The sequence below is a fragment of the Chinchilla lanigera genome, unplaced genomic scaffold (genome assembly GCF_000276665.1).
Source record: "Chinchilla lanigera isolate Chin_1 unplaced genomic scaffold, ChiLan1.0 scaffold00126, whole genome shotgun sequence".
Classification (NCBI taxonomy): Eukaryota; Metazoa; Chordata; class Mammalia; order Rodentia; family Chinchillidae; genus Chinchilla; species Chinchilla lanigera.
The window spans coordinates 1,512,112-1,533,058 of NW_004955527.1; the positions used below are offsets into that span (position 1 = coordinate 1,512,112).

The following is a 20,947-nucleotide window of genomic DNA, read 5'->3' on the forward strand; positions in this document are numbered from 1 at the left end:
TCTGGGCTTTTGTGTTTCTTTTTCAGTAGAGTGTGGTGTGTGTAGCAGCTCCATTTTGCTCCTGTCCCCATAGGTCCTGGGGTACATAATAGGCTTGCCACGTGCAGGGGTTGGGAGGTGAGGGAGCCCCAACTCCGCTCCTTGCTGTGGGCTGGGAGAGGGAGGACGGGGTCGGTGCGTCTGTCACTGGTGGACACTGCTGTGCTTTGCACTGGGCTGGACATGCAGGGGCCCTGTGGACCTACGAGCTTCCGGCAGTACAGTCACGGCACTGTGTCTCACTTTGAGCGGGACCTGGGGTCCGCTGTGGCCGGTGGGCTTGCCGCTGGTCTCGTCCAGCTGCAGGAGCCGGTTCTCAATCACTTCTTTAAACTATTCAAAGGGAGCCGCACACCTGAGCCCAAGCTGCTACTTCATTCATACCTTTAGGGGCAGTGTGGCAACTGGCCACCAGGGGGTGCCAAGAGGCCAGTTCTCTGTCCTTGGCCGCTGTAGCCACTGGAGGGCAGTGTCCTGGAAGCTGGCACTGGCCCGAACATAGAAACATGCCAGGGGTTGTGCAGCCCTGACCCTGGAGCCCCGCCAGCAGTCCTGCGGGCCTGGCCCCACCTCCTGTCCTGGAGGAAAGTGAGACCCAGAGAGGAAACGGCCATGGCCGTGCTGGGGGCTGGTGGGAAGACCCGTGCGACACCCGCTTGCTACCCCGCTGTAGTGCGCCCCTCTCTGAGGACAGGGAGCACACATGGCCTGGGGCCGCATTATAGGGGGCAGCCTTTGGGGCTGCAGTGGTGCTGAGATCCCCTTTGCCTGCCCTGGAGCTGCTTTGGCCCAGAGTCTTGGAAAGGGATCAGGCTGGGGTCAACGGGCTGCTGAAGGTGGGGTGTGGTGGAGAGCCTGGGGTGTCCTTGACTGGCAGAGCTGCTGCTGCCCTGCCAGGCCCGTGGCCCAGCTGTCCAGTGCCCTCTGCTCCCGGTGGGGCAGGGAAGGCGGGTGCTGGCTTCCTGAAGGATGGTGTACCCAGAGGGTGACAGTGCCAGAGGGACCTCAGGAGCCACCTTACCTGGTCCCTTGAAGCTGGATGGTCCAGGTGCCCATTCGGAGGTCAGCGAGAAATAAAAGTAATAATCCTGGGGGCGTGAGGGCAAGTTGGGGGCATTCTGGAAGCCTGGGGGTCTTTGGGGGCTGTGCAGGTTTGGTATCTTGACCCTGCACTGACATCAGGCCCCAAACGCTTCTGTGTTCCACTGCCGGCTGTGGTACAGCCCTGAGATGGGTTGAGCACAGCCCCAGCCAGCCTGGCGCTAGGGTACCAGGGAGGCTGCGGAGGTAAGCAGGCCTGAGACACTCAGCTTCCGTGAGTGACAGCAGCGATGGACCCCCACGCCTGAGGAGGTCCAAGACTCCGTAAACAACCTGTGTTCACCACCATCTGGAGCGGCCAGAGCCCTCTGAGTCCAGTGGACCTCACTGCGGCCGGGGTGGGGATGCACACCAGGCGGGCAGCACAGGAGTGCCGCCGTGGGGCCCCATGACCACTGTCCGGCAGATGGGACAGCGGGGAGGGGCTGTGGCGTCAACCCAGAGGCCTGGAGAGGCGGGGGTGCCAGGGCCGAGGTGGCCTTGGCAAGAGCTGGAAGCCCAGTGGTTTCATCGACACCCGGTTTAGAGGAATCAGCAGTGTCACGCAGGCTGTGCAAACTCAGCTCTGACAGATGGCGCGGAGGACGCGGATGGCATTTGGGGGTCGTGCTGGGGGGCCCAGGGTTCTGCAGGGGGGAAGGGTTACGCCTTCCAGGGTCCCCAGGGCCCTTCTCCAGTGGGGGCAGCACCTGGGCTGGCCAGAGAAGCCTGGGGGAGGGTCTGCTTGTTGTCACCACGGGGAATGAGCTGCTCGCCCCAGGCAGCCCTGAGTAGAGTGGGCAGGTTCCCCAGGGAAGGAACCTGCAGGATCACCTGGGAGAGTGGACATTCCCTGTCCACCTTCCGGTCCCAAGGTTCACCTGCTCCCCTTATGTCCCTGGAGAGGCATCCAGGGTTTTCCACTAAAAAAGAAAATCTGGCTTTTCCAGGTCACTGGGAAATGCACATCGACTCACAGGGCCCCCCTTAACCCTTCATCACCAGCCCTGTCCTGCACGTGTGTAACATGCCCTGGAAGGGCAGCTCAGCCCTGTAATTTCAGCACTCGGGAGGCTGAAGCAGGAGGATCGCTGCAAATTTGAGGGCAGCTGAGGCTATATAGCAAAACAAAACACTGGAAAGCCTGTCCTGGGTCAGCCCTAGACTAGCACAGGGGACAGCTGCAAGTAAAACAAAGTTCTCTGTAGTGTAGACTGGAAGCCCCGAGTCACCGCATGCAGATTAACAAAGCGCTGTTCTTGAGTGGCCGAGATAGCAGCACACGGCCAAGGCCAGAGAGCAGCTCTTAGATTCAAACCCATCTGTGACCCAAGGCCACGTCCACGAGCTCAACCCCTCCAACACCCCAAATCCAGCTGGAGCTCAGGCTTCAGATCCCAGCACCCAGCTCGCAGCTGTTCTGGCTGCTGAAGTCCCCTCCCTGAGCCGGCTCTTGGCTGTCAGGCAGACAGTTCTCCCCAGCAGGCTGAGGTCACTGAGCAAGCTGCTCCGTGCCGAGCCAGGCCTGGTCACACTGTCGACACAGGCGTCAGCGTGGTGGCTGTTGGGTGCCTGGGGCCACACATGCCTGTTCTCCCAGTGACCCTGTGGACACGGATCCCATTCTGCAGCCTTAGAGCCGAGAGCATCTAGCCGGCTCTTCACCGGCCGTTGACGCTGCAGGACCTTGGAGCAGGGAGTGCCAGGAGAGCGGTGTGTGTGGCCAGAAGCAGCCCAGGACAGGGCCTGTTCCTGCGGTCCCCGCAGACAGCGGAGAACAGCTGGGCCCTGCCGGCTGCCCACCACTCTGGGGGCTGGGATCAGGGCTGCCTCTGGCCCCATTTCTGCTTCTCACCATGGACATCAGTGAATCATCTCCCTTCACTCGGCTCGCCTGGAGGACAGGGTCCTGCGGGACCATCACCGGGGCTGGTGGCATAGGCTAGGAGCCACAGTGGGTAAGCCTGCTGCGACCCTAGATTTGATAACGTTTGGTCAGGCAGATGAAAACAGGAGGTGGTGGGTCCTGGAGGGAGCACTTCTGACTTTAAGAGCCAGTCCTGCCTGCCTCTCAGGCCACACCCAAGACCTTCTAGACTGTCTCCACCCCGAGAGACCAGAAGCCACCGCCCACCAAGGCCAGGGACCCACTGGGCATCATGCCAGTCCTCATGGGCATCCTCCAGCTGCTACCAAGGGAAACTCCCTTCTTCCTCCAGCCATCAGAATCCAGCATTTTCAGTTCCTTGGAGTATGCAATAATTTCAGTGCAAACACTTTGTTTTCTTTAGACAGGGTCTTGCAGTTGTAGCCAAGGCTGGCCTTGAACTCAGTAATCATGCTTCAGCCTCCCATGTACTGGGATTTGAGAGGTGCATCACCATGCTTGACCCAACCATTAATTACAAGGAAAATAAAGAGGAAAAGCAGCCAATTGGGATTCAGCCAAGTCCCTGTTTCTGCCTTGACAGGAGCCAGGCAGCAGGGGTGGTTCAGCCAAGGGCACCTCGGCGAGCACAGCCCTTCCCCAAAGCAAGGAGGCGCCCAGCAAAGTGCAGTCAGAAGAGCTGAGCTTTATTGGCTCTTTAGTAAACATAGTTGGAGATCATTTTCCCATCTGCCCGTTCCAGGAGGTTTGAGCTGGTAGCACTTACCACCCCGCTGGATCTGGAGGACAGGGGTGACCAGGGCAAGGGAAGCATTGCGTCAGCTCTCCAGCCACCCCTACTATCGGCCCAGGAATCATGTTACTGCATGGTGATAATGGGCTATTGGTGCTGGAGCGGGGCTAAGGCAACATCTTCCACCACTTGAAGGCAAAGGGCACCCGGCGGATGTTGGTACAGGCGCAAGAATCCCCAACATCCGTCAGGTAGCAGTCAAAGTCATCAATGAAGGTGCACGAGAGGCCCAGGGGCTCCAGTAAGTGGCAGATCTTTTCTTCCAGGCAACAGGTGCCCTTGATTTGTGGCCCAAAGGGCTTGGGGATCCCCAGATCCTTGCCCATCACGATCATTTGCAGCTGTTACAAAGACAGTGAACAAGGGTCAGGGGTCAGATCCGTGGGAGAAAGGCCCTACCTATCTTCTGGGCCGAGTGCTGTGCACCTAAAAACCCTACCTCCCTGAGTATTTGGCTGGCCCAGGACGACCAAGCACATGGTGCCATTACTCTCCAGGCCTGTGCCCACACAGACATCACTAATCAATCTCAGTAACATTGATGGGTTTCCACTTAGTCTTCCAGTGATCCTGACACGTTTCACAGTAGTAAGACTAATTCTGCCTGGCCATGATCTGGCCTTGCTGACTTTTATATTTCTCCTATATTCCTGTTGTCCTGGTTTTTCCATCTTGCCTGTGCCACTTCCTGCTTCTTCTACAACCCTGTCCTCCCCACTGACTTCTGTTTACCTCTCATCTCTTCCACAAAGCAGCTTTGTTCCCCACCACACAGACCAGTCCCCAGGAGCTACAACGGGCTTGGCCATGCCGATCTGTCAGAAGACACCCACATGGCAACTGGCGAGGGCAGGGCAGGGCAAGGCATGTGTCCCCAGTACCACAGAGGCCAGCAGGTGGTTAAAGCACTGATGCAAACACCTTGGAACTCACTTTAGACACCCATGTGACAGGTCACAGTTGGTACAGGCTGATGTCGCAGGGCCACTGTCCCCACCCCTGCCCCCTCCTGACTTCTCCCTCCGTTTAGTCACTTTACATGTTTGAGCACCACCTGCTCTGGACTCCGGGGACAGAGGACAAGAGGCCCCTAGGGGAAGGTCTCTGCCAGCGTCTGGCTTGGCTGCATGATTTCCCCATTTGTAAAGGGGCCCCTCAGGTCCGTCTCTGCAGGTTGGGGATGAGCCAGCTAGCACCCTGGCCTGCGGTCACTGCTCATGGGCACCTGGCCTTTAGACCCAGCTCACCCGTCCACTGGGATAGGGCTCCTGGCCTAGCTGAGGGGGAGAGGAGAGGTCTGTCTCACAGGCACCACAGCCGCTGTGCCCTAAGCCCTGCAGGCCTTTGCCGTGTCGGGCAGGGTGACTTATCTGGCAAGACCCAGAGACATTAGCTAAAGATGCACCACACACCACCATGCACCACCCCCGGACGCCCCCTGGCCCTCACCACGTCAGGGAAGTAGGGCCTTGCAAAGAGTTTGCGGGGCTGCTGGTCTGAGGGGACATTGGTCAGCTGCTCCAGGCAGAAGAGCTGGGGGATGTCGATGATGTCCTCCTCCTGCAGGCCCAGCCTCTCCTTCAGGATGGCACGGTTCAGGTGAATGCACTTCTGCAGGGTGGGAGAGACCCTGCTCAGACCACCAAAGGCCAGCAACCCAGCCAGTGCCATGGGTCCTGTGGCCATCACACCCAGGACAGCCACCACCCATCCGGTACCTGCCCTGCCAGGCTGGGAGGGCCTCCCTGGTTTGCAGAAGTCAGAGCACCACCGTGCTGGGTACAGAACACTGCTAGGAGCCAAGAGACCTACTGAGCAAAGTAGTTCTGCTCTCGAACCTTGCACAGGAAACTCCCCTTCTCCAGGCCTCAGCTTCCGCTTCTACAGGCTGGACGGTTGCTCCTGGGGACTCTGCTTTTTTGCAGCCAATAACGCACAGTCTAAGGTCAGAGAACCCAGTGACCCTGATCGCTGTCTTGGGACTGTCATGACAATAGCCACTTCATCCAGGAAGCACCGAGAAGGCCCTGGTTTATTTCTGAGTCTGACAGCAGAGCTTCTTGGGTTTAGGGGGAAGGCCTCTGCCAGGGGGTCCAAGCTCTGTCACTCTCCCTGGGGAAGTTACACCAGGCCGCTTAAGCGGCACAATTAGCAGAGCACAAACTCTGATGCGCACCCGGACACAGACCCAGGTCGTCACCTCGTCTTAGCCAGAGCCTCTGCCCTGAGCCGCCCTGACCTCACATGCTGGCTGGGTTCTCCTTTACGCCCCTGAGGTTCTGAGAAGCAGCTCCCATGATGCCTGGGCCACAGCGGGTGCTCAGCTGGGAGCTGCGAGCTGGTCCAGACTCTCAGGGCCTTTCCAACCACTTGGAAAGAGCAGGATGAGCACTCCTGACACCAGACAGTGTAGGACACCAGGTGAGCGAGTAGACTGTCCCCGGCCCCTGACGCCACCCCCCAATCGCCCTGTCCATCACCGCCCTCCATCCCAGGAGTCTGGATGCTGTCTGTATGAGGGTCCGGAGGAAAGAAAGGGCAGGTGGCAGCCACCCCGCCTTGGGAGCAGTCCCCACACCCTGGTCTCCTACCTCTACATAGTTGTTCTGGTTTCTCAAGCTTTCATCAGCAAGAAATTGGTTGATTGTTTTGGCCTCCCTTCCTGTAGGAAGGAAGAAAGGACAGGCAGGTCAGGGCAGGGGCTGTACTGCCTAGAGCCGGGCACAGCCAGCAGGTAACTATGGCAACAGGCCTGCTAGTCCCCAGGGCCACCCCAGGTCCAGAGTTGGACACCTAGGGACTTACCAGGGTCCATGCCCAAGAGCCTAGGCAGGACTTGACACCCCGTCACTGTCCCTAGGAGGCAGCCTAGAACACGCAAGCAGGGCATCTTGCCCACCGCTCACTGTGGGGACACCTTTGTGCCCTACTGGACCTGCGCAGCCTTCTGCCTATGATCTTGACCAGGTTATATATTAGTTTCATTCCCAGTTGCCTTTCGGACAGGCTTGTCAAAGATGCAGTCACCAGCCCTGAGGTGACACAAAGTCTTTGTCATGTGGTCCATGCTCAGCAAATACTATATTCTGCAGTGCTGTCACGGCCAGGAGGCCGCTGGGCCCCACCATAGACATCACCCAGCTTCCAGAGATGCTCAAGCTGCTGGTTCTCAGACCTTAATATGGGTATTGAGGTGCTAGAGAATGTCTTCACACCCTGCCCTGCTCTCTGGGAAAAGCCCCTTTGTGTGCTTGCACTCTATCTAGGTCCGAATGGCCGCAGCACCAGCCATGCCACCTCTGCTTGTCCACTTATGTGTTTTCTGGAGGGGAACCCAGGAGGACCATGAGGTCCCAGGGCCCGGGTTCCTGGAGGGCTCCCTTACCATTAGAGTGCAGCAGGTCAGTGCTGACACCCTCAAACAGAGTCGCATCCCCGTGGCCCTCCTCCTGCTTCTCACGGAACAGCTTGTAGCAGGCGCAGGGACTGGCCAGGAGCAGCCGGAAGCCCTGAGAATGGAGGCCCAGAATCAGAAGCCAGCACGCATCTCCGGCAAGGTCTGGGGGTTGCCAGTAAGAAGTGCCCCCACCGCGGACCTTTGCGTCTTCGCCCTTATCTTCCACCGGGACAAAACACATGAACTCGTCCACGTGGCCGGTCATCAGCCAGTCTGAGAAGAGCTCCACGGGCGCCTGAACCTGCTGCGCGTAGAGGAAGTCACGGAGGCTCTTGCTCATGGCCCGGCCCTCAGTGCTGGAATGGAGACGGGGGAAGCCCAAGTCGGTGTGGCTGCTCGCCCAGTGTCGGGCTGCTCCAACTCACCGTGGGGCTAAGAACCCCTTCCTCTGATCCAGCTCAGGATGGAGCCAACCTGTACCACATAGATTGAGTCTGGGATGCAGGACCGCCCGGCGCTAGGTTAACAGGCACTAAGAAATCCAACCGCACACTTTGTGCACATAGCATCTTGCAGGGTCCATAGGCTAAATTCCTGCTTCAGTTTAAATCCTGGAATTGCCACAGAATGAACAGTTTAGCTGGAAATGGTGGCACACGCCTGTAATCCCAGCACTCGGGAGGCTGAGGCAGGAGGATTGTTGCAAGTTCAAGGCCAGCCTGGGCTACAAAGTGAGCGCAAGGCCAGCCTGAACTGCATAGCGAGACCCTGTCTCACAAAGACAAACAAACAAACAAAAGAATGAACAATTTGCTTTTTCTACATTCAGTCTCTTACATGAGCCGAAGACCCAAACACCCATATTTCAAATGAAAAAACGGTCCAGAGCAGACGCCAGCTGAGGTGCAAGAGAGTCAGGGTGGCCCCCATGGCCTGCTCTTTCGTTTTGAGGCATCTGGTCACCTCTGGGCCTCTCGGCTCACCTGGGGTAGAAGCTGCTGCCAAAGAGGACTCTGCCCAAGGGGTACTCTTTGCCTTGGGCCTTGACAGGTGGGGACACCATCAGGTTCCCGATGGTATCCAGGCTGGCCACCGTGTGGTCCTTGGTGTCTTGGATTATGTAGCCAACACCAGGGCTCTGGAAGGGAACCCAGGGGGAACAGGGGGTGTTAGGAGGGGGTGGCAGTCGATTCCTGGTACCAAAAAAAAAGGAGGGGGTGGCAGCGAGTCCTGGTCTTACTCCTAATCTAGGCCATCAGCTGCCCCCCCCCAAATAGGCCACCTGCACCACTCCCTGGGGACCCCATCATTTCTGGGCAAACACCAGGCCTGAGAGGTTGGGCTGTATTCAGATCAGCTAAAATAAGCTCCACACCAGTGCATATTTCATGGGGAACTCATCAAGCTTGGCAGCCCGAGGGGTGTCGAGGACAAAAGACGTCATCTTGTGAGGAGTCTCAGTGTAGCAGAAGGCCATCTCATCCTGGAAAAGACAGGAAGATAGAGTGTGAGGTTATCTCACTCCAATAGCTCCTGCTCATGTCCAACCTAGAGGTCCCCAGCTCCCTGGATGTGGGCGACCTCCAGAGAGACAGTGGCAACAAACCCTCCTTCTGCCAACTCCTGCTCACCCCTCAAAACCCAGCTCAGGTGCCCTTTCCTGACTTGTTTTCATTCTTCAGGTTTGAAATGAGTCATCCAGATTCTCTTTTCCTCCCTGCCCAAACTGACAGGACTTGGTGGCTTTACCTCAGGTACGAGCTGAGTCACCTCATCTCTGATACCCTGGGGAGGCCACCGTGACCTCTTCCTATTCCACTGCCGTGACTTTTTTTTTTTTTTTTTCCCAGTACCAGGAATCAAACTCACGACGTCGTGCTTGCCAGGCAGGCGCTGTGCCGCTGAGCTAAATCCCCAGCTCCTGCCATGCCTTTCAACCAGTCTCCCCTTGCTCAGATCTGTCCCCTACATCCTGGCCAGTGGGGCTTTTAAAACCCAAATCAATCCTCCCTTTGGTTTTACATTTTTTGGTACCAGGAATCGAACTCAGGACCTTGCGCTTGCCAGGAAAGCACTTGTGCCGCTGAGCTATATCCCCGGCCCCAATCTTTCCCTTTGGGGACAAGGTCTTGCCAAGTTACACAGGCTGGCTTTGAACTTGGGACCCTCCCGCCTCAGTCTTGAGAGGAGCTGGAATTACAGGCACCTGCCACATCTGACCTCAACTTTTCTTTCACACCCAATTTGTTGCTTTTAATGTCATCCCATCTTGCTTTGGTTTCGTTTCCGTTCTGTAACCTGCACCGTGGTGTGGCTCTCACGGAGCTCCGACCTCCGCTCGCAGTGTCAGTCACCCTTTTCCGTTTCTAACCTGCCTGCATCACATGCGCCAGCTCCTCATTTCTTAAGGCTCACCTGAGGATTTTCCCAGTCACTAGTGCCTGGCTTGGCCTCGTTCCAGTAGCTCACTATATCGTTTCGTTTCCAGCCTTGTCAGAGCCAGGCCACCCGTCTCCTGACTTCTGCCTCAGAGGGGACCCCCAGCGTAGGGCACTCGATTGAGCATGGGACAGAATGGCACCCCAGAAGTGAAGCTGAGCTGGTTCTGGACCTGGTGCTGTCCCAGGGTAGGGCAGGGCAGGCCCTGCAGCTGCAACCTGGCTTTGACCCTATAGCAGACGCTCCAGGGTCTGGAGCACACATGCGCCCTGAAGGGAAGAAGAGGTTGGACCCTAAGCTTTATCCCTCAGTGGCGAAGAGTCAGGCGCGTCACTTCACCGGAGCCTCTGATGAAGTCCAACAGGCAGCCGTGCCTCTGTCAAAGTCTTCACTGGGGCACAAGGCCCCCTCCCTGCCAGGCCAGGCCAGGCCGCAGGGAGCGAGGTGTTACCTGGAGCCACCTGCCCTGGCGGCTGGGGTCCTCGTACACAGACGCCACCTGGCAGTCAGTCTTCTCGCTCAGCGCCACCACCGTGTCCACAAAGCCCTGGACCTTCACGTCTCTGCACGGAAGAGCAGCCTGCTTGAGGTGGCCTCCTAGGTCCCCCCGGCTGGGACCGCTCTGTCCCCACAGTGAAGGGGCCACTGCCCCCTCGGGGCACAGCATGCTAGGCCAGTGCTCTACTGCGGAGCTACACCCCCAGCCCCAGCGGCATTTTCCATCTTACCTCAGCCCCCTCTTCTGATGGTCACCCCACTTCCAGCACCTTGATCTGGCGTCCTGTCCCAACCCCCAGGTTTCCTCTTGTGCCCTCCCAGCTGCTGGCCAGTAGCCTGACCTCAACGGGAGCCCCGGCTCTTGACCGCTGTCATTCCTGTCATTGCTCCTCCACCTCCCTCCGCAGCCAGGTGGAGTCTCCACTGTCTTCTGGTAGCTATGCCCTTGACCTCCATCCTGGGCTCCCTCCCCAGCCAACCCCCAGCCCCGATTGGACCCAGGTTCTATGTTCTTCCTGTCTAGAAATCAAGTTACCCAGAATAGCGGGAGAGAGGACCATGGCGATGGGCCCCTCTAAACCTCCACTCCTTCCTGTCCAGCCTTCCTGCTGCACCTAGAAGACTAGAGCCCTTGTACCGCAGGGTCAGTGTGAGCATGAGCCCATCCTGCCGCCTGGGCTTCTACAGTTGCTGAGCGCCTCCTGTCAGTCTCCCTCTGCCGGCTCGTTCATTAACATCTCTGCTTCCACCTTTCAGAACAGCCCTCATGCGGGGCATCTGCTAGGAAAACAACCAGTGGCCTTGATACCCGGCGGCGGAACAGCTCTCCCTGCAGTGGATGCCAAGTTCCCGCCAGGCTCCCCCGACTCCAGCCTGAGCCTCGCGCCTTTCACTTATACCCCAACATTCCATGTGGCCAGAGCAACTCGAAGACCCCTTGATACTCCCCCACCTATGTGTCTCCAGGACCCTTCCCCCTCAGTGCCTGCCCACAAAGCCACTGGCACGTGAGTACAGTGGCTCAGGAGACTTCTGGATCCCTGAGCAGTGGGCAGGTTGGCCTGGACAGCAGCTTTCTGCCCCCTGGGCCCTGGGCCCAGCAGGGATTGAGACGTCAGCCTAAGAGAAGCATTACAACAAGACAGAGGAACCAGAGCACCGTCCCACCTGCGGGCAGCCAGGAAACAAACCAGATTTCCAGCACTGTTACTGGGGTCCAGTATAGCGCAGCCTCTGAGGCTTTGCCCTGGTGCATGGGCCCGAAGGTTCTATTTGCTTCTCCCACAACTTCCTGGTCCAGAGAGCCAGGAGCCTCCCTTCTCTCTGCAACATCCTTACCCCTCCTTTTTCTTTGGTTTATAGCACTCGGTGCTGCCTGAAACTATGCTTTTTGTGCGATCCCTACCCCAAACTAGGGCTGGGGAGACTGCTCCTTTCTCTGGTCCACTCCAAGCCTCAGGAGTATTCAAGCACCTGTCAGATGGTGGTCTGGGGTGGGTGCAGGACACTGGATAGGAGGGCTCCACTCCTGGAGTGGCATCTAGCCATCTTCACCCACCGCCCTGCAGACACAGAGCAGGTACCAGGGAAGGTGGCTACCAGCAGCCTGAGGGCCTCTTACCTGTACAGGTACACCTCTAGCGGCATCTGGGTGCTGGGGGTAAAGATGCAGGGAGCTACCCGGAACACTACGGTGTCCTTGTACACCGGGGCCTCTGGAATCGACTGCAACATAAGAGAAGGTCCTGGCACTGACCTGGCTCCACACCTCCTCTCCTCCTCTCCTGGCACCCCTGGGCCCTCAGCCCAGGTCACCACAGATCCCACCCCCTTCTCTGAAAACCCTAATGCTACCATCCAGCACCCCCCCCCAGCTCTGGGAAACGCTTCTTCCTCCACCTTGACCCCCACTTAGGGTTCCTCGTCTCCTTGATGACATACCAGAGCTGGAGGATCTTCAATCAGGGAGATGGAGAAGGAGATCAGGCCTGAGAAGTCGGCAGATGGGAACTCTATTCCTTCCACGTAGAAGGTCTCTTTCCCAAGGTTCACCAGGGGGGAAAAGGTGTAGGAGTTATGGCCAGGCCCCAGCACAATCTGAAAGGCGTTAGAGGAGTCTCCTAGGTCAAAGAAAACAGGACTATCAGCCACTGGAGTAGCTGAGCTGCAGTGCCCATATCTGACAGCTAAGGGTGCCAGCTTACTCCTCGGATTAGATGCCAGGCAGGGCTTCAGGAGGATCGAATCCTCCTGCCTCAGCCTCCTGGGTGCTGGAACCACAGGCATGTGCCACCACGTCTAGCACTGCTAGGGAGATTACAACAAAGGCAAAAGGCAAAACACTATGTGCAAAGGTGAGTGTCTTACTTTCCTCAAGAGGTTTATTTTGGGTCATGTTTCCATGGCAAAAAGGCATGGTGAAGGGCCAGGGTGGAAGAGAGCTGCTGACCTGCGGCAGCCAAGAAGCAAAGGGTCAAGGGGCGAGCCAGGAAGGGAGATCTAACCTTCCATGTCACGCCCACAGCGACCCAGCTCTTCCAACCAGGCTCCACCTCCTCACAGCAAATCAGCTCAGAAGCCCCTGTAACCCAGTCACCTTCCAAAGGGCCTGCTTATGATCGCATGAGGCTTTGGAGTCACATCTAGATATAAACTCTGGCCTCCAAAACACTCATGTGCACCTCTTTATGTCAAATCCATTTAGCCCATCTCCGAGTTGGCAAAGTTCCAACGGTTCCAGCATTGCTGAAAAAGTCCAAGTCCAAAGCCTCTTCTGAGACTAAAGGCAAATTTCTCACTGAGCCTCCACAAAAAAAAAAAAAAAAAAAAAAAAAAAAATCAAGTTCAACACTGCCAACATACAAAGGCACAGGGTCAACATTTCCATGCTAAAAAGGAGAGCGAGTCCCTGCCACTGCCTCTGCTTCTGTCTGTAGTTCCCTCCCTGAGCACTGTCCATGAGACACTGACACACACAAGGAAACACTGTGCCCTTAGCAGGCGATGTGAGTCAGGGCCTCCAAGGAGAACTGAGCCCGGCCCACCCTGCCTCCAAGTTGTCCAGTGCTGGTGACCTTGTGGGTCCAGAGTAGCTCCCACGTCCTGAACCAGACCTAAACCCACAGGTCTGGAGTTCACTCAATGTGGGCGACTTCCCAGGTCACCTCCACGTCCAGCTCTGGCCCACAGAAGATCCGGAGAGGATGGTGCGCTCAGGCCCCCTAGCACAAATAGCTCCAGTGTCGGCAGGAGACGGGCCCCTCTCCAAGGACAGATATGCTATGAGCCACAGCAATTCACTGCCCGGCTGAGCTAAGTATGGCTTTAAAAGGTGGTGACACACCTCCAGGAGCCAAGAGTAAGTCTCAAACTGAGAAATTTTGAGGCATTAGACTAAACGAGTTAAGGGACATCAAGAAACTCCAGGAACGTTTACCTGGACTTGGACACGCCCACCTTCTACATCTGCAGCCCTCCAGGCCTCCACCTGAGGACAGGGAGTGGTGCCGGCCTCCAGAGATGGGCAGTGTGTGGTGTGGTAGCTGGGAGAGTAGGGGCCATTGTGATAGTCACCCTGGCTTCTCAGCCTCTGAATTCTGGGAGTTTCATATCTGGGGTATTGGTGAAGGACAAAGGAGAGCTCCTCCAACAGGAGTTATTGGGAGGGGCTATCACCTCTCTGCACAGGGTATTTCTCACCTCCCGGCTACGAGGACCCTGCAGAAGAGCTGCCTCACCATGTGGCCAGTAGACTCTGGCCTTGTCGGCTTCTTCCACGGAGGTGTGGAGGACCAGCTGGTAGTTCTTTAAGACACAGGTGGGGCCTTGGACACTCAGTATCATCTGGGACAGGTCCTTTATATCTGAGCAAAGGGCAAGGCAAAAGTTCAGGCTCCAGGGACGGGGAGAGCAGCAGCAATGTGGGGGCGGGGCTTGCGTGGAGCACTGGGGCCCCTCTGCTTCCAGTGCTGTTCCCTGCACAGCCAGAGGAGCGTTGCCAACCCCAGCGACTCTTCCAAGCGAGAATGCCGTTTACCCCATCACCCCCGCCCCCTAGGACATGTAGAATAGAACCTGACATGCTCGGTTTAACAAGAGCTCACCTCCACCCTTGGTGGGACCCCAGCGTCCATTGCTACTGCCAAGACCAGAACCCCACCCCAAGTCAGGACCAGACCCGAGACTGCTTTTGTCCCTGTTCCAGGAGTGCCAGAAGGAAGCTTCTACATGACGCCGTTTTAGGTCTTCAGTCTCAGCCACCCAGTGAGGCCAATTTGTTCCCCACATCACAGATGGAGAAACAAGACCAGGGTAGTTAGTGTGCTCAAATTCACAGCCAGATAGTTATCACCGGCTGACACCACAGCCCGTGCTGTTCCCGTGGGACAGTGTGGCCTCTTTCTGCCCAGGTGCCCAGCTTCGAGGCACAAGTTTTCGTGGTTGCCGTTGCAGGAGACGGAACCTGGAACATCATGCAATGCCAGGCAAAGGTTCTACCTCTGGCTGAGAACAAATTTGATCAAGCTGGGTGTGGGCGTGGCACAAGCCTGGAATCCCAACTCTGGGAGGCTAAGGCAGGAGGATTCAAGTTTGAGCCCAATGTGGGCAGTTTACAGTTGACACCTATAATCCTAGCCCTTAGAAGGCTGAGGCAGGGGGATCACCATGAGTTCAAAGCCAGCCTGAACTGCATAGCAAGACCCTGTCTCAAAACAAAACAAAACAAAAGAGTTGCGGGTATTTCTCAGTACTAAGGCTCTGGGTTCAGTCCTCAGTTTAAAAAAAAAAAAAAAAAAAACATTTGATCAATGCAGAGGGGAATGTTGGCCTGGAGTCTGTATTTGCGGAGGGATCAACAGAGCCAGAGCAGGAAAAGGTGAGGACAGGTGAGGTCCTACCTTTTTTATTTTTTGTCTTTTTGAGATAGGGTCTCACTATGCAGTTCAGACTGGCCTTGAGCTCACTTTGTAGCCCAGGCTGGTCTGGAACTCCCAACGATCCTCCTGCCTCAGCCATCTGAGTGCTGGGGTTACAGGCATGCGGCACCACGCCCAGCTAGGTCCTACCTTCTGATATCACCGTCTTGGTGTCCTGGCTCACATCAGCCGGGCTGCAGTTCACCAGCAGGATGGCCCCCCAGCCAGAAGGGCCCCAGACCCACTTTTCCTGCAATGATAGAAACTTAGGCTTGAGAAGAAGCCATGAAACCTGTGCTTTCCAGATGCCACTGCCCAAAAGGAGCAGAGCCAAGCCTTTCTCCAGGGCTTGGCCACCTCTGGGACAGTCTGAGGTAGAGAATCCGGAGGAGCACAAACAAGGCGCTGAGCAGGCGGCCCAAGAGCAAAGAGAAGCAAGCCAGGTACTGGTTACGGGTTGCCAGCCCCCTACCTTGTTTAGGGTTGGGGAAGCAGGAATAGGAGAGACATCCCACCTGATGGGAGCAGCTAACCATGTCCTAGTGGACCACATGACTGGCCTAGGAATGGAGCTGGTCATCCTAGCCTTGTGCATACTGGATGTGCCAGCTTGTGAGCAAAGCAGAAATTGCTATACCAACTTGCATGGCGGCAATTTGACTTTAGACACCACAAAGCTCTGCAGAAAAGCAGGGCTGGATCTCAGCCCACCCCAGCCCTCTCTCCTAGGCAGCCTCACCTTAGTCTGCTTGTTGACTGGCATCTCATGCTGCCCGTCACGGTAGACATCCGCCTGCAAGGAGACCTCTGTAAAGGAAGCAGCGGAGACTCAGTCACCTAGACCGCCAGGCAGTCCTCAGCGGATGCCCAAGGCTGGAACCAGGGCCGTCAGCCTGCCGGCATGCCTGGAAATCTGAACCTGTAGGAGGGCAAGGTTGGTAGTGGGGATCCTGCTGGGAGACGCCGGCAATGAGCCAGGCGAGAGGGGGTGGGGGCTTGGAGCAGAGCAAGAGCACCAGGTGTGGAGAGTTGATGGATTCCACCTGCACACAAACGGACCCCGAGATTCACAGGTTGATCGATACAGGTTCAGGGGGAGTAAGGCGACTCCAAGGCTGCCGGCATGGACAGCCAGGAGATGGAGCACCAGCCAGCACCTGCTGTGACAGGGAGATGCCTAGAAAAATATGTTTGGGGGGTAAAATCTGTTTAATTTGGGAGTCACCAAGGTAGAACCCAGAAACAACGGTGGGTGGGCAACACCCAGTGAAGCTCATGGGCGATGCCCGGCTAGAGATGGCCCTGGGAGGAGGCTGTAGGTGACAGGCAGAACCGCGTGGACCCGCAACTTCACCAGGCAGCTGGGAGATGCAGGCCCACGGGCCCCGAGAAGGGGAGTGGGGCTGCAGGGTCCAAGGTGGTCAAGGGGGACACCAGGTGTGCTGACGACTGCCAGGGCGGGGAGAGAAGATGGAGCAGGTGACGGTTTAGTGAGGAAGTCATAGAGTCCCAACTAAGAGCACTGGTAGTGTGGGCGTCAGACTCGAATAGAATCAAGGCAAGAAGGAGAATTTGAGAAGACACAGCTGGCTCCCAAGGAGAAGGGTGGAGGGCGAATTTGAAAGGTAACAATCCACTGGAAGATAGTGGACGTTGTAACTTGATCCTGGGCTGCTGGGCCTGGCCCAGGAGAGGAGGTGGGAGGGTAGGGCTTCTCTCTTTAGCAAGAACTAGGGACAGAAGGAGGTGGAATGCAGGTCCCACTGGGTGGGCAGAGGAGAGCAAGATGTGGAGGGCTGGCTGCTTCCATCCTCAGAAAAAGGTCAGCAGGCTGGACAACGGGGGAGAGAATGTGCGAGTGTGTGTGGGGGTCTCAGATGAGTCCTTCTGGGCCCCAAGGCGATGTCTTGTTTTGGGGAGAGCCCTCAGAGTTCCTCTCCAAAGTGGCAGCAAGACTCACCAATGCCAGTGAGGTACAGCACTGCTGTGGCCAAGGGGACCTCCTCGTTGGCACGGTAGTAGGACACCAGCACCTGTGGAGACAGTGCCCAGAGCCCATGCAGCGTGGGGTGGGGGCAAGAGCAGAGCTGTAGGTCACACACAGACAGGCTTGTTCTTTTTTTTAAAAATTTAAAGACACATCAATGCTAAATTGCCCAGGCTGGGCTCAAACTTGCAGTCCTCCTGCTTCAGCCTCCCAGAATGCTGAGATTGCAGGCATGCACCTGGTTCCACACCCAGCTTCTGCTTTATTTAAAAAAAATTTTTTTTTTTTTTGTCTATTTGAGACAGGGTCTTGCTATGCAGTTCAGGCTGTCCTTGAGCTCACTTTGTAGTCCAGGCTGCTCTCGAACTTGCAACGATCCTCCTGCTTTAGCCTCCTAAGTGCTGGGATTACAGGCGTTCGCCACCATGCCCGGCATGAATACTTTTAAAAGTTTTGATGCAAATTGTTCACCAAAAGAACAGAGGTGGGCAGTGGACCTGGCAGGGGTGGGGTGGTCTCTGCTGGCTCAAGCTGCCCACTAGAGGGTGGGGAGGGGAATCAGGACTCAGTTTCCCCTCTCATAGCAGCCTCTCCTCCCAGGGGCCTCTACATTAGGGACCTACCCTTCAGCCCTGGCCCGACCACCAGGCCTTCACGAACCAGAGACCCAGCAACCAACCAGGGCCACCTTTATGTGTGAGCTCCACCTCCCGTCCCTCCAGCATCTGGCCTCCAACGTCAAGGATCTCAATCCGGCACCCACTGTGATGGGGCTGGAGGCTGAACTCTGAGCGGGGAATGGCTTTCCCGTGGCCTGGGCCCAGCTGGGACGCATCACAGCGTCTGACCCTATCCCCGAGGCGCTCAGTCCTTACCTAAGCACAACCCTTTCGTGTCTGGGAATTGCCTGCCTGGGCCCTGGACATAGACAGGTGTGATTTTCAGTATCTAGCATGCACCATGCATTCAGTATCGGTCACCCCTTAACTTCAGTAAGAGTTCCACACCCTCCTTTCCTCAGCCACAAAACCCATCTTTATGCCAGATTCAACAGCAGACTGGAAGCCAGCATAGCACCCCTGAACCTCCCTGCAGCCTGAACCCGCACTGCCAATGACTGGCTCGGGAACAGCACTCCCTTCCCTGGGTGCCTCAGTTTCTCCATTAGGAAAAGGAGCCACACGGCACTCACCTCACAGGTGGTAAATGAAGTCAGACGCCCAGCGCTCATGGTTCGCAGACTCTGGTCAGACCATGCATCAGGGGGAGAGGGTGGTGGGGCCCAGGTGCCCCCGCCCCCGCCATCTCTCCAGGCTCACCTTGTCCTCGTCCACGTTAGAGCTGGGAAGCACCATCCTCACCAGTGCGCTCACAGGCTTGGACAGCGAGTGCCAGACGATGGCTTTGTCCTTCCCACTGGTCACCTTGCTGTTCAGGACAACCAGGACCCTCGGGGAGCAGATGATCGTGAAGGACTCACAGTTCTTGGGGGCGCACCTGGTTTACCCGGCAGGGAGATGGACATCAGGGCACAAAGGGCCCCCACCTGGGGAGCCTGGAGGGCAGGAGCAGCCCCGGTCCCCTCTTCCCTGGGAACTGAGGCAGAAGCCTGCGGGCCAGGGCAGGGTTGGGGTCCTGAACCAACCCAACTCAGCCTTCTGTCACCCCTCCAAGAGCCCTGTCCTCCCTCTTTTGAGCTCCAGCCAGACCTCATATCCCACCAACGCCCCAGAGGTTCTTGAAGCTACATTTTGCTTTTAAGACCTCAACTCCAAGGTAGGAGGAGCATTTGTCAGAGCCACAAGGAATCCCCCTGTGGGGGGAAAGAGACAGCATGGGGGCGCTGCAGGTTTGCACGGTGACCTGGGGCAGATGCTGGCAGCTGGGCCCAAGGCTCCCTTACCTGCTCCTCTTGGAGGGCTGCTTCACGCTTGTCACACACAAACGGGACAGAGCGGCAACGCCCTTACCTTTCTAGGGCACACAGTGTGCACCAGGCAGAGACAGGGCTTAAGGCTGAGTCCTACAGCGGGACCATGGATGCTTCTAGAGACCCAAGCCGGGCCCCTAAAGCTGGGCAGACCCCACAGATGAAGCCACAACTCTGGGAATGGCGGAGCCGGGTGCCAGTGCCCTCCTCCTGCCAAGCCAGCCCCACAGAGGCCCAAGCTGAGTCTCACCCGCTGATGTCCACGATGAGGCTCGTGCCCAGCACACAAACGCCATGGACAGGGACGTCCAGGCAGAGGTGGACGATACTCTGGTGGGACATAGCGCCTCCTCCCCAGCCGACCACCCTCAGGCCTGCACCGTAACTCAGCCCAGGAGCTTCAGCTCGCCCCAGGCCCGCCCTGCCCACCCTCATATGGGGTGGAGGCCTCTCCAGCCCGCCCCCTTGTTAAGCCCTGGGTGGTTTTAGCAGATGCCACGTGCAAGTGCTCTTCTCCACCTAGGCTTCCTGGTGGCTGTGGGGGGGCGGGGAGGGCAGGGGAGCCAGGGGGCAAGACCGCTTCATCGGCATCTCGCGCCTACACACACACACACCCCGCACACCGTGGAGAGGGAGGCTGGTGCCTAGGTTGCTGGTCTTCCTCAGGGAGCCAGAGGGGCTCTGGGAAGCTGGGCCTTGGGTGGCCAAGGTGCTGGAGGACCCAACTGGAAACTTTCAAATCTCTGCAGGGCCCTTTGAGGGCAAGGTCCGGATGGCTGCGTGGGCAGGCTTCGGGGCCTCTGTGCTACGGTGTGTGTTTCCTGGAAACTGATGAGGGGGCTTGGTAAAGTGCTGGACCTGTGCTTTTCAAGGCTGCAAAGATTATCAAGGGTGTCAGGTGTGGTGGCGCACGCCTGTAATCCCAGCACTTGGGAGCCTGAGGCAGGAGGATCGTGAGTTCAAAGTTAGCCTGGCCTGCATTGAAAGAGACCATCTTAAAAAAAAAAAAATCGGGGGCGCTTGTTAACACTGTAAAGCCCCAGGCCCGGCAGGTCCCAGGTGTGGTCCTACGCCCAGGTGATCAGGGTGGTGTGGTTGCTCACAGCTGGGACACCAGGTGGGGGCACACATGCAGGGAAGGGGTGGATGCGGAGGGCGCCCTGGCAGGCCGGCTTAGTAGTTGCCGTCTATCTATCTCCACTGAGCCCGCAGGACAAAGACGCAGGAACCCTCACAACGTCGTGCATAGTTCAGAATTGCTCAAGTAGGCCCTTCATGTCCTCCCAACGGGAAATGAAGAGTTGGTGAAGTGAGGGACGTGGTGACTGACCTGACGGGCTTTCAGTAACACACGCATGGGTCTAGACGTCACATTTAGCTCCCTAAATATACATAATTATGTGTCAATCCAAAGAAGACACAGGAACTCATGCTCCTGCACAAGGAACTGACCCAGCTTCTTTCAAAACAATGTTCATTTAATTTAATTTATTTATTTACAATGTTCATTTTATACCTTAAATTCAAGTTATGGTTATTTTTTTTTTGTAGAGGGGGCGGTTTCTGGTACTGGGGATCGAACTCATGACCTTGCGCTTGCCAGGCAGGCGCTGTGCCGCTGAGCTAAATCCCCAGCCCCTGAGTTATGGTTATTCTTGAATAGGTACTGTATCATGTGTAAATTCAGAAAAGAGGCCCACAGTGAACAGTCTCCCTGTCCCTTCCCGTCTGTTGGGGATGGCAGCTGCTATCACCTGTTTGTGTCTTTCTAAATAAATGTCCTGCACAGCAAAGCAAATGTATGTATACACCCTTTCCTTTTTTTTTTCCATTTAACATAAATAGTAGTATGTGCTACAGAGTATTCCTTACCTTGCTTTATTCATTTATTTATTTTTCTTTTTGAGACAGGGTCTCACTATGCATCTCAGGCTGGCCTTAAGCTCACTTTGTAGCCCAGGCTGGTCTCAAACTTGTAAT

General features: G+C 56.7%; 1 protein-coding gene across 1 annotated transcript; it reads right to left on the reverse strand.

Moving 5' to 3' along the window:
• Positions 1–3,684: 3,684 nt before the first annotated feature.
• On the reverse strand, positions 3,685–19,309 carry Padi6 (peptidyl arginine deiminase, type VI). The gene is made up of 16 exons (XM_013507407.1): positions 19,218–19,309; positions 18,357–18,534; positions 17,011–17,083; positions 15,790–15,857; positions 15,201–15,300; positions 13,872–13,997; positions 12,076–12,254; positions 11,756–11,859; positions 10,088–10,199; positions 8,573–8,680; positions 8,181–8,335; positions 7,397–7,553; positions 7,186–7,309; positions 6,392–6,462; positions 5,250–5,411; positions 3,685–4,141 (listed from the first exon to the last, which is right to left on the reverse strand). The coding sequence occupies exons 1-16, from the start codon at positions 19,307–19,309 to the stop codon at positions 3,908–3,910; spliced, it is 2,043 nt and encodes a 680-aa protein (XP_013362861.1). The 3' UTR covers positions 3,685–3,907.
• Between the last annotated feature and the right edge of the window lie 1,638 nt (positions 19,310–20,947).